At 58.9% G+C, this 13,151-nt stretch overlaps 1 protein-coding gene across 2 annotated transcripts in view; it reads right to left on the bottom strand.

Annotated features, from left to right (window-relative positions):
- Nucleotides 1–471: 471 nt before the first annotated feature.
- The window catches only part of FAM120B (family with sequence similarity 120B), a 32,734-nt gene continuing 20,054 nt past the window's right edge, over nt 472–13,151 (bottom strand). For both annotated transcript variants that reach the window (XM_054722315.1, XM_028138277.2), the window contains 6 exons: nt 12,954–13,046; nt 9,675–9,881; nt 8,387–8,495; nt 6,841–6,933; nt 4,070–4,118; nt 472–1,201 (listed from right to left, as the gene is read on the bottom strand). In XM_054722315.1, the coding sequence (XP_054578290.1) occupies nt 1,189–1,201; nt 4,070–4,118; nt 6,841–6,933; nt 8,387–8,495; nt 9,675–9,881; nt 12,954–13,046 (564 nt within the window). In that variant the 3' untranslated portion in view covers nt 472–1,188. The remainder of the gene's footprint in view (nt 1,202–4,069; nt 4,119–6,840; nt 6,934–8,386; nt 8,496–9,674; nt 9,882–12,953; nt 13,047–13,151) is intronic.

Raw genomic sequence — 13,151 nt, 5'->3', positions numbered from 1 at the left:
GTTTGACATTTTTAAGTAACATTAGAACAACAGTAGCAAATTGACAGAAATCGCCATTTCCCTCTCAAGTGTGTACACATCTGGGAAACCCCGCACGGAAGCAACCCCGTTACTGGAGACACCACCAGAGGCACAAAGCAGGGGAGGGGTCCGTCCCCAGGTGACCCTGCCGGACCTCACTGCAGTCCCCCTTCTTTTTGGGTCTAGAACGTGAGTGAATGGCCCAAACCAGAAACAGCAGCACTGAAGCCAGTCACTTTCTCACTGGTAACAGCTGACTGTTCACATCTGGCCACGCACCACACCTTCCTCACAGCACAGCAGGGACGCCAGACCCAGGCGGCTGCTTGTGCCGGACAAAGCAGGGGACGCGTGGCCTCATGGGCCTTGTTGCCACGAGCAAGGTCTGGGCAAAGCGGTGGCCACAAACCAGGCACCAGTGGAAACGCAAACCTCGTGACTAATGGCATTTCTTTTTATTTAAAAATATGTTTTTATTGATTTCAGAGAGAAGGGAGAGGGAGAAACATCAATGATGAAAGAATCATGGATCAGCTGCCTCCTGCACGTCCCACACTGGGGATCGAGCCTGCAACCCAGGCGTGTGCTCTTGACCAGAATCGAACCCAGGATTCCTCAGTCCGCAGGCTGATGCTCTATCCACTGAGCCCAACCAGCCAGGGCGACCAATGGCATTTCTGACAAATTTGAACAACGAATCCAGCAGAGCTGTGTGCACCAATAAACCCGGACAAAGGCCCTTAGTCAGGGCTTGGGCCGCCTCTGGGGACGAGCTACTGTGGAGCCTCCACTCTAACCTAAGTGTGACGAGCCCGAGGCCGCTGGTGGGAGACACTCGTGTCCATGGCCTGAGGCTGCAGGTTTCTCTCCTCGCTTGTCAGACAGGCAGCTGTAATGACTGCCCTGCAACCACCCCCGTGGCATCTCACACGTACAACCACCCTCGTCAAAGGCAGGCCGTCCTCCCGAGTACCCTCTGACCGCTGACTGCTGTCGAGGGAAGGAGACGAAACAGCTTTGTCCCCGGTGCCGAGTGCTGGCGATGCGAGAACCTCAGTGCCTTATTATGTCCTGATGGTCCGTGAACAGGATGTGTCCACTTCCTGTCCCAAGTCCAAGTCTGCAGGGACTGTGTCCAGCTGAGAGAGCCTGGGGTCCGGTGGAGGGTCAGTTGGACCACCTGCAACACAGGGATTGATGGTGAGCGCCTACCCCTCAGCCAGCCTGGGACAGTGAGCCACTCCTCCCCGCAGCCCCCGAGGGGCAAGTCCCCAATTGGGGGGGGGGGGGGCGCCCTGAGGAAGCAAGGGGACTGTCAGCTGCAACTCTGACTGACATGGTCCAACCTAGGGGTGTGCGTAGGGTTCTGTGTGTGTAGGGTGTACATGTAGGGGTGTGTGTGTGTGTGTGTGTGTGCGCACACAGCAGCTGACTGTGGATCTGAACCCGAGGCTGAAGAAGGTCTCCCGGGAGCACCTGCTGCCTGACTGGCAGGAGCTGCGGTCTCACGCCGTCAGGTCCCCTTACTAATGCTGTGCTGTGGCCGGCAGCACAGACCTACTTGCTGAACCGAAGGTCACGTGTCCAGCCATGTTCACCTGGCCTGGCCTCACTCACCAGGTGCTCTCAGGGCTGCGGCACCTGGCCCAGTGCTCAGTGCCGGCCCTGCCCTGGGGATTCTGCGCCGTTATGTCCTGGGCTAGTCTCCCCTCCTCCCTGTGACAGCATGCATGTCTGCATGATGGCAGCACACACCCCTCTGCTCCGGTCCTTCACTCGCCACTTGGTTCCTCTGGTCCAATCACTGCCCGTCTCTGAGTGGGTTCTTTCCCGCTGCTGAGACCGGCCTTTGAACCCGAGTGAGTTTTCATTCCAGCACCACCACCTCTTTTCGGTTCTATTCCCGAGAAAAATGCCATGGGATGTTGATGGGAATCTGACTCCAGCGGCAGGTTGCTCTGGGCACCATGGGCACTAACGATGCTAATTCTTCCTGCCACGACCGTGACACATCTTCCCATCGACGGTATCACCTTCCATTTCTTTAATGACTGTTTGTTTCCAGCACACAGATCCCTCACCTCCTTAGGCACGCTGACTTCTAAGTATCTTACTCTTTTTGATGCTACTGTAACCAGGACTGTTTTCCTTAGTTTCTTTTTTAAGATAGCCTTCTGTCAGTGTATAGAAAGGCAACTGGTATTGGTATGTTGGTTTTGTGTCCTGCAACTTTACGGAATGCATTTAATAGTTCTGTTTTTGGGTCCCTAGGACTTTCTACATGTGAGGTCAGCCTTGCACTGTACATGCCTTTTACTCATTTTTATTGCCTGGCTGCTCTGGTTAGAACTCCCAGAGCCATGGCGAACAGGATGCTGAGAGCCAGCACCTTGTCTTCCTCCTGGAGGTTTCCCACCTTTCAGTGCTGCATCTGCTGCTAGCTGGGGCCTCTGCACTGAGGCTTTGTTTACATCTTCAACCCTCACCTCCCCGAACAAAAGCACAGGGCCAGACGGTTTCACTGGTGAACTACCCAACACTGGAAAGAGTGGCAGAGATCCCGTGCCCCCCTGGCCCCCCCTCCCCCCCGCCCCCGACGGCAGCTACGCTTGCTGACTGCACAGAGAGCTCCCTGGCCAGCGAGACCCGAGCTGTTAGGAAGGAAGAGGATCATCCTGGGGCCGACCGACGTCTAGGGGATGAGAACATACTTCAAAGTTGTACAAATGAGCAGCGAAAAGACAAAACTTGTAGAGGCAGCAGCGGTCCCAACTTAGCAGAAACTAAAGGAACAAAACCTGAGGATTTAGAGAGAAAACGCCCCTAAGAGGAACGAAAAGGGGAGGTTTCCAAACCTGGGAAATCAGGTCCTACCAGACGCGCCTGAAGAGCAGCCAGACCTACTAACGTCCGCACAGAGGAGCGCAGGAAGCGCGGCTACTTCACACGTCAGAAACACAAACGCACTGAAATCCCTGGAGGCTGCCCACTCCGGGAAACGCCAGATGGGGGTCAGGACAAGACAGGGCCGGGGCTCCACGCCCTGAGCTGGCAGCAGGGCTCCTGCTTGGAGGAGGGTGGCCCAGGGGGAGTGCGGGAGCCCTCCTGGGAGCTGGGGGTCAGTCAGGGAGTGGGGGAGGGGTGGTCACACACACACACACACACACACACACACACACACACACACACCCGCCAGGGCTTAGGCACCGGCTGGCTTTCAACTTCTAGTCGTTACCAACACTCCAGAGGTCTCGGGCTCAGCCAGCTCGGGGGTTTCCTGGAAATCCGTCACGCGGAGAACTGCTTGGGACTTGATTCCTTTCAGTGTCTTTTAAGCTAAGAGCTCTCCGGTGCTCACAGACAAGAGCAGCAGACACCCCTCATCAGTGGACCCCGATCAGGCTCCCGACACTCACTGCGGCCTCCTCTCTGAGAGGGAACCCCTGCTGGAGGCCTGCAGTCCGGGTCGAGACCAGCCCGTCGGCACACGCCCGCAGCACACACTCCGAGCTGGAGCTGGCAAAGTCAAGCGAAGGGAGGGCGCACAGCAGACACCCGAGCCCACCCCAGGAAGGGAGGAAGCGAGGACCCGAGCAGACAGTCGGGAACGTGCCCTGTGAGAACTGTGGTCAGAATCTGAAAAAGGACACGGGTCCAGGGTGCTGAGACGGGAGGGAGACACCTCTCCACACCAGCCCACAGGCTCCCCACGGGCCTGAGGGAGGAGCGGGAAGGATGCCCTCCCTCCCTCCCTGCGCAAAGCCAGGTGTGGACCCCAAGCCCTTCTCCTCCGGGCAGAACCGCCACGGCTCCGACTGAAGGAAGGTGCCACTGGGGTTTCAAGTCCAGACTTGCCATCTGTTCTCGCCACCATTTTCTAGAGAAAAAAGACTTTTCTGGAAACCAAGTTAGCTCAGCGGCCTGTCCGCAGGACCTAACATCTGGATTCCTTTCACGTTCAGCCCTTGGCGTGAGGTCTGTTGTAGAGATGTGTCTCACGTCAACGTCTGGTGAACTGGCTCACTCGGAGGATGGAAGGGCGACTTACCCAGACGAGGAGCCCCTTCTCCACGGGTCCGGCTCCTGCTGTCTGCTTCCTGCACAGACAGGAAACCGTAAGTGAGAATGGACTTTGTCTAAAGTCCACACGGGAGGAACCACCATCTCTAAGCAGGTGCCAGACCACGCGTGGGCATCTGCGGGCTAGGCTCCTTCTCCCCGGGCGGGCCCACTTGGCAAGGCACTTTTGCTCACACAGACGCCATGATGGTGATGGAGGCAGCCTCAGGGTGGAAAGCGAGGGTCAGTGCCGCTCCCAACTCCAGGCACCCCCCTTGCCCCCCTCCCCCGACTTTGGAGCTTCCTAGGCAGACGCCCACAGAAACATCCTGCCAAGTCCAGGGAAGACGGCACGGAGCTTTCTACAGCGGGGCAGGGTGCTGGTCTGATGTGACCCCCCTTTCCCCCCCACCCCTCCCCTCACAGGGCAGCCACAGGTGACCGGTCCCACACTCCACAGATCATGCTTTTCCCACACAATCTGCCAGGCTCCTGAGGTCATGACGCCCTGGAGGGCGGGCGAGGGGTCTTTGTTGCTCACACCTCTCCCAGGTGTGAGGCTCCGGGGCCTGCCCCGCCCTGTTACCCAGGGGATCAGAGCAGTTTTACAGCAGCCGCTCCCTCAGAAGCACCCAGAGTGACAACCTGAAGAAATCAGAGCCAATTGGTAGCTGCTGACTGTGGAATTTCACACCTCGGCCCTCACACCAGCAAGGAGGTTAAAAGGTCCTGGAGCTTTCATGCCCACACCTCCCCGCCCTCCCTGCCCTCTCCGCCCTCAGAGTTTCCCAGGCAGGAGGAGCCCTGGGACTTCCCAACCGTGTGGCCAAAGGGAGACAAAACCCAGCAAAACCGTGCTGGCCGAGTAAAGATGTAATTCAATCAGGTGATTAAACGGGAAAACTGGACTACCTGACCTGAAAAAACATGTTCCGGTCACAATACGAGACCGTGTGTGCACGCAAAACACGTTCCACATAGAAACACCTGAAGTTAAAAAACATGGGCACTGCCACACGCAGTGAGCAATGCAACCTCCCGCGTACGTTTCATCTGGGGTGTCTACTTGCACCCCGCGTGCTGCCTGTAGCACGTCTCCCCAGGCCAGCGTCTAGCCTCACACTTGGCCAGGGAAGGACACGGGACAGTGCTGGCCCAGCTTCGCTGGGGTTGGACTCCTCGTGCCCAGCAGCAGGTACCCAGGTCCTACAACACGCACACGGCACCCGCAGGGGGTTGGCACTGAGCATAGTGGGGGCTAGGGGCGGGGCTGAAGGAGTGTCGCGAGGGCAGACGGCTTTCCCCGGTGACGGTGCCATGGCAGGCTGGGTCCTCATGCAATGCATGGCCTCTACGGGTGGGCAGTGATGGCTAGGGTGACCAGGCCAGCACCATGGTCAGGGTCTGGTTGTTTGCTTTATTGATTTTTTAAAACAGCTTCATTCTGGCTATTTCGGTACAACTGACATGTTTGCTTTTTAACAGAAAAAACTCTGAGCCCTCGCTGGTATGGCTCAGTGGACAGAGCATTGGCCTGCAGACTGAAGGGTTTCAGGTTCGATTCCTGGTCAAGGGTACATGCCTGGGTTGCAGGCTCGATCCCCCGTAGGGGGCGTACAGGAGGCAGCCGATTCATGATTCTCTCTCATCACTGATGTTTCTGTCTCTCTCCTCTCTCTCCCTTCTTCTCTAAAAAAAAAATAAAATATTTATATATATATATATAAAAAAAAAAAAAAAAAAAAACCTCTATTGAAACAGTTCAGCTTCTAACTATAAAGGGAAAACACCTCGGGAAAGACCTGGAGGACATGGTCACTGCGCTAGCGGCACTCTAGGCTCAGGATGCCGCCCGCGCAGCGCAGGCTGAGCCCGTCTCTGTGGAAAGCCCTGGCTTCCTGGGGAGGAGATGGAATGCCTCCTATTCTGAGAGGCTGCCAACGCAGGGGCCTAGAGGCACCTCCACCTGGCCTGGGCCACATGGAGGGTCACACTCTTTCAAGTTTTATTTCTCAATCACAGCTGATGTTCAATGGGCTGTTTTCATTCCTGTTTCTTTTCCATCATGAAAGAGCAGAACCAGAGAACCACAGTGTGCCCCAGGCTGGGCACTGAGGGAAGCTGGGCGAACGCAAGGGGGCACAGATGCTGCATGAGTACGCGTGGGAACCCCGTGCCCAGAGGTGGTGTCCACGCAGAACACATGGCCTGTCCACTCCGGGCCCGTCCTCGCCCACAGCCCTCTCCACCCGGACTTGGCGTGATCTCGTCTTCCCTGACGTCCTAACACCCAGAGGGGAGGGAGACGACAAGCCCAGGCCAGGGTCCCTGTGGCCGCCACCCCTGGCCACGTGTGGGGGACACGGAGCGGGAGACAGGAGAGGTGGGTTCTAGAGGACACATGTGGCCCGTGGCTCCAGGCTGTCCCCAGGTCGGCCTGGGTCTCCCGTTGGGCGCTCAGGCTCTGCTGTCCTGGGCAAGCAGGTGCACTGAGCCTCACAGCCAGAGGCCCAGGACCTGGGCTGCCCGACCCCTTCCCTGCAAGGTGCAGGGCCCTGACCAGGTGAATGACAGGTGGAAAACAGTGACCAGGAGCAGACAGAGCAGCTCGTGCAGGTGAGGACCTGCCCCTGCCTCACTGCGCAGTGAGCGGGGCTCTCGTGTACCCACCTGCCCGCTCCCTGGCAAGCACACCTGTCTCTGATGCAGGCACCGACACTGGGCGGTGCCGACCGAGCCGTGCGGGCAGCGCCCTCTTACCTGGGCCCTGCTCTCTCCAGTGCTGTCCTTGGTCCGAACGGCTGTTTCCGAAGCTCGTCCTATGGGCACCAGATCCCGGTCTTCCCCGCCTCCCTGTGGGGACACCGCCAGCACGTGAGCAGGCACCAATGCCCGACACCGTGACACGCACGTGCAGGCCTGGAGCAGGGGCAGCAGCGTCCAACTTCTGTGTCTTTACAATCGAAGGGAGAGCCCGTGACAACGCAGATGGGGGCCTGCGCCAGTGCTGGGGGGACGGAGGCCTGTGGTTGGACATGTGCCCCGGGGCCTGTGCTGGTGACGGGAGCAGATGGAGGGTCCATGCCGGTGAGGACCCGCGTCTGTGAGGACCAGTGCAGGGCCTCGGTAGCCAGACCCAATGACGTACATGTGTGTTAAAAACGTGTGGTGTTTCACGAGGACCCACAGAAGGAAGGTGCCTGTTAGCATGACCAGGCTCTGCACACGCAGAGGTTTCCCTAGTGGCCACCTCAGTGGGCAGAGCCCTGCAGTCGCGTCCGGGGCAACCTGCCTGTGCTGGTAGAAGGCTCACCTGGGAGAGGAGGGGGAGGTCAGAGTCTGCCCCTGCCCCCACTGCCCTCACTCCCTTCACTCCCCAGGCTCTGTCCTGCGTCAGATCCCACATGGCACCTGGCAGGAGCTGGACGTGCCCCCGGGTGCTGTCCTGACCTCGTAACACAAAGGCTCCCGGAAAGGTGTGTGCAAGGCTATGCCAAGCAGAACGAGGACAGCCCCCTGGGAGGAAGCTGGTGGTCTCTTTTCACCGAGAAAGAAAAGGAGCTGCTCCAGCCACAGGCGTGGATGCTGACCAAACGAGGCCATGAAACCACTGAAATTCGCCGATGAACACGAGGCCCGGCCACGGGCAGTCACTGAGCAGCCAGAGGATGCTCTGCCTCCTTCACCCGTCGGTCAGCGAGGGCACACGTGGAGCTCTCCATCGCTGCTGGCGGAGGTGAAGTGACACGAGTCAGTGGCATTTACCCCAATTCCGATTACGTGATCTGTAATTCTGTAAAAACTGTCGTCCTCCATTCTAAGGAAACGACCAGGTGACAGTCCTACGTGTAATGAGAACTGAAAGCAACCTCGGCGCCGAGGGGGAGCTAAGTGGGTGGGAGCCAGGGGTCCTGCTGGCAATAGGCGCCCACGCTGCTGGCGGTGCTGCCGGGACACCAGACGCAGAGCTGCCGCGAAGAGCACAGCGACGGGAGCGCAGGCACCGCATGACGCACAACCGTCCACAGCCAATAGCCTCGTGATTCAAGTGACTGTGTTCCCTGTTTAACTGTCCTCTCTGCATCTGCTTTGGTTGTGTGCACGCTTGGTGTGAGGAAATGGAAGCCCATGTCAAGCACACGCCACTGGCAGGGCCTGTGCCCCAGACCCCAGAAGGGCTCCCACCCAAAGCAGCTCTGAATCACGAATTCACCCAGGAACCCTCCGACGTGCTCTTTCCTAAGGAACCAAAGTTGAAGCCATGTCGTCAGCCCGTCCTTCCTCCCGAGACCCTGCCGCGACCCACCTGAGTGGAGTGGCTGCCAGAGCTGCCGGCTGGCGATGCGCCGGTCCTCCCGCAGGCAGGCCTTGCACACCACGGACTTCAGCTGGTGGAACTGGGTGAGCCGCGCCCTCTGCAAACAGACCAGCGTCAGACACGCGGCTGGGGACACTGCGGGGTGTCCCTCAGGCTCTGACCTGGCCGCTCTCCCGAGTCCCAACAGTAACTAGCAGCGATGTCTTCTCTTCTGCAGGTCAGACACACTCTAAACACCTTCACGTTCCATTGTGATACTGGGTCACCACCAGAACCTGACCTAAGAGTCTGCCCGCCGACGCGGTACAACGACACGTGTGCAAGCAGCCGACGGAGGGAATGAACCCCGGCCTCCCAGCCCACTTCACGAACATCTGGTCCTGCCGCCTATTCTACCCAGAGGCTGTGTGCACTCAGCCACTCTGCACGGGGTCAAGACGCTGGAGGGAGCAGACAGACCCATGGTCCAGACTCGCAGCTCCGCCCCTCGTCCCTGCCGTGGTAACCAGCCCCGTGGCTCCCTCATGATCCGGCTCCTGTCATCTGCACTTGACGCCCTGGCGGCTTCTAAATTCTGAACGTAAGTTCCCGAGAGGCCCTGCTGTGTGAGACGCCCACGGGAGCTCCGAGTCGCCTCCCTGCCAGGTGCATGCGCCCTCCGCACGCGCCATGGGCAGCACAGCGAGCCTGGCCGAGTCTCACTGGAGACCTTCCAGGAATCACGTGCTTTGCACTCATGACGCCAGCCCACAGCTTGTGCCCCGGCCCACCCTCCAGCCTCGGCATCTTTCCCGTTAATAAGTGGCCACGACTCCTGCCTGGAGTCCACAGAGGCACCTCTGCAAGAAACCTGTTTTCACTCGAAAGGGAGCGGAGGGAAGTGCCTGAGAGTTAAACACGTGGGCCCAGCTCTGCCACCTTGGGACAGAAGGGGCAGCACCAGCACCTCAGGGCACTTTTAATTCTGTTTCCCAGGACGGCTTTCTCTCCACTGTATACGGGGGGGACCCAGCAGGAGCTGTGGGCGCACTGGGGTGCGCTGCTGCCCCCACAAGACGTCTGGGGTCCTAGGCCAGGGACATGTGTTACGGAAGCCGGACGCTCTGGCTCCTGAGCGACAGGCAGCGTGTCTGCGGCTCAGGGCCTGAGCTGGGGTCTCTGTGCCCGCCATCCACATGAGGGGCGCGAGGACACAGCATTGACCTCCCTGCGCCAGGCCACGGACTTGGACTTCCACCAGCCACTGGCCCAGCCTGTGGGACAACCAGGAGCTCACGTTCTGCTCCACGAGGGCCTCCACCGCGTATCCCTTCTCAGTCTGCAGGTACTTCTCATGAAATAGCTTCCCGTCAAAGACGTTCCAAGGCATGAGGTCGCTCGTGCTCCAGGGGAAGCCGCACGCGCTGTTGACCAGCAGCAGCATGGTCAGGCCGCGGACCAGGAGGGAGCCCAGCTGCACGGCTCTGGGGTCCACGTGATCGAGCTGTGGAGACCAGACCACAGAGGGGGTGAGAGGCAGCCCACCTGGGGACAGATCCGAGCCTGTGCTCACAACACAACCGTGCCACTCGGGACCGAGGCACAGAGGCAGGGGCCTGCGGGAGCTGACGCACCCATGTCGCCAACCCGCCCACCCACCCAGATGCCCCATGAGCGGCCCCTTCCCCCGCAAAGCTGAGCCCTCGGGCAGGCTCTGGGGTGCTCTCTGCGATGGGCTCCCTGTGACGGAAAATGAGTGAGGTCACTAAAAGGATCATTTTAAATTAATACTTATCACTGAGGATACAATGGCTTACAGGGTTGATGGGCTGACAATTTTTATGAATTAAGACGACCTTTCCAACACAAAGTACTTCTTTGTTGCTGTCGAGTCTCCCTGATGGGCAACATCCTGTCTGCCCTGAGATGGGGCTAACCTGCCACGGGGGACCTGCTGGATGACAGCCTTCGCCTCCCAGCAGCGGAGCGGGACTCTGGCCCGTGTGGCACACAGGTCACCGCCACCCAGCAGGCATCCATGGTTCTGGCGTGTGCACACTCCGCTGGCTCTGCTGAGGCTACAGTCTGCTCAGCCGGCCCGAGGGATTCAAGTTCAGCAGCTGCCACTTGGATGTCACTGCCTATCTAATTTAGTCACAAAACCAGAAAAAGTCAGGAAACGTGACACTTTATCCCCTTCCTAAGTAAGGTTTCATTTCACCGACTGACATAAAAAATACTTGATCATCTTGGGAAATTCACCATAAGCTGGGATTACCGGGTAATCTAAGGTTGAGTAAAGGCGTCTGCTGTCCAGGACTGCTTTCCAAATTGTCCTCAAACCATGGCCTGCTGATGTCCTCTAAAGTCTGTTCAAGGTCAAGCTCCCTCCCTGCTGGAAGAGATGGGCTCCGCAAACCAGGTAACCCAGGGGCGGGGCGGGGGGGGCGGGGCGGGCCAGGTGGGGCAGGGCCACCTCTGCCCAGGTCCGCTGGTCTTGGGAGCTCTCCACTGGCACGCACCAATAAAGGGGGAGACGTCACTGGTTTTTAAACTGGAAAGTTTGCTCTTGAGAAACAACGAACCTAAGTGACAGGCAGTGCTTGCTCTTCGAGATCTTCAGTGAACACCAAGCCTCGGCTAGTCCACAGCAAGCTTTCAGCACCGACCTGGCCAGACGGCACCCGTCAGCTCTGGGGCAGGCAGCAGCGCCGGGCGCCTTCAGAGGCAGCACGCTCCTCCCTGCAGCAGAGCCACAGCCCCGCGTGCTCCCGCTGCACGCTCCGCACTGCACTGCCCCAGGAGCCCCGAGTGGGGGCCCAGCTCTGCCACCTCGGGACAGGAGGGGCAGCACCAGCACCTCAGGGACGCTCTTAATTCCGATTCCTAGGACGGCTTCCTTTCGTCACTGTACGTGAGGGGGGCCTAACCGGAGCGGCGGGCACACTGCGCTTGGGAGACAGGCGGGCGCCGGGCCTGACCCTCGGCTGTCCTCCGGCTCCACACCGGCCACGCCTTAGCAGCAGCAATGTGTTCACTCAGAACCACCGCGTGTCCAGGGTGCTCTCTGAGCTTCCCGGTGTCTGCAGGCAGAAGATCCCATTTAAAACGGTGTGGTTATATATTTTAATTTCCCAGAATACGTTTTTCCCAGAAAAGTATTTCTCAGCCACGTTTGCCTCGTTTTGTTGTTCTAATTACGACGTCAGGTTTTGGAAAGTAAGCTCTGCTTTCCTCATCGACAAGCCGCTCAGGAAGAGAACCACACCAAATGGCTGACGATGACTGAAACCAGTGGAGAAGCAGAGCTGGTGGGAAGCTGGCTGAGCAGGACCCAGCTCCAGCTGCTTCAGACAGAAAGCTCCTCATCTAAGCCAAGTGGGGACTTTCACAGGCCACAGCGTTCAAGTCGGAGGCTCTGAGGTCACCTTTCTGGTCCGATGTCGCAGGTCCCACACGGAGCTCCTGCGGCAGGGTCTCCGGGTGGCAGTGGGCACAGCCGTCTAAGACAGCCCTCAGGGAGACTACCCGAGCCTTGCTGGGCGGGGGCCGAGGACGCTGGTCACTGAGGACGGCAGGCCCCAAGGTCAGCGGGTGTGCGTCTGCCCCTTGTGTCCTGGGGCTGCTCCTCAGCTTCCGGGTCTGGCTGCGTTGTCTACAGTGAGCTTGTCAGGAGCGTGTGTGAGGGCAGAGGCTGCCCACCTTCTTACTGCGTCCGTCTGTCCTCTTGATTCTTTCATTCTGAAAGGAGAACTTCCGTCTGGAAGGAGGCTGGAGTCAAAGCCAGTGGTGGGTGAAGGGAGCAGGATGGTCTTGCTGCTTAAAAAGGGGGACCCTGGAAGCTACGAGTGCTCTCTAGTTAAGTTGCTTAGATGACTTTCCCTCCTAACTCTGCAGATTCTACCCTAAATCCCATCTCCCTCCGTGTGTCTCCACACGGGCTGCATGAGGCACGGGAGGCCCTTATAGAACAAGGAACATGCTCCGTGCTCTGGAGCTGTCGGCTGAGCACCACGGACAGCTGCAGCTGGGCAGGAACAGCCACGTCCGGAGCACTCAGCACCCCTGCCCTACGCTCAGCTCCTCCCGTGCTGTGTCAGTGAGACCAGCGCCTCCTCGCCTGTGTGGCTGCCCTTTCTGCATCACCCCAGAGAGCTGGCTTTTCTTTCTTTAAATGAGAGCACCCTCCCTCACCCACAGCTTCCCTCAGCCTGCTGTCCAGGGCATGCCTCCGAACCTCCTTACTCCTGGGCACAGGGTCTTTCTCATGGAAAGGGAAGAGGCAAGGAGCTGGCGGGACGCGAAGGCCCTGAATCCCCTTCAACCCCAACAGCAGGGTGGGAGGCGACCCAGCGCCAACAGCCAAGGAAAGGCCCACTTGGCGCCTCTTGCGTCAACGTCCCCTTCATTTCATGAGAAGTTATGTCCAGCCTCCACTCCACCTCAGTTCCCCCCTGTAAACAGCAGGAGAGGGCAGGGGGCCTGAGCTCCTTCTGCTCTGCTTGGTGTTTAACGTTGCTGGGTCCCCACCACAGCCAGGCGTCCTCAGCACTGAGACCGTCACCCGGGCCAGTACCTGTAAGTCTGCGAGCTGCCCAGCTGACTTCCCTGGGAGGCACAGGGCCTGAGCGATGAAAGCATGCAGGTCCTCCAGGGACAGTGTGTCCACCTGCGAGGGAAGGAGAGCCGGCGTTAGCTCTTTCAGACACGGTGGCTCCAGGCACACGGCGTTCAGATCTCAAGCAGCAGAGGAGACGCAGGTGGAAGTGAGCAG

The sequence above is a fragment of the Eptesicus fuscus genome, chromosome 10 (assembly GCF_027574615.1).
Source record: "Eptesicus fuscus isolate TK198812 chromosome 10, DD_ASM_mEF_20220401, whole genome shotgun sequence".
Classification (NCBI taxonomy): Eukaryota; Metazoa; Chordata; class Mammalia; order Chiroptera; family Vespertilionidae; genus Eptesicus; species Eptesicus fuscus.
Note: the sequence above shows the minus strand (reverse complement) of the source record. Positions and strands in the feature narration are given on the sequence as shown.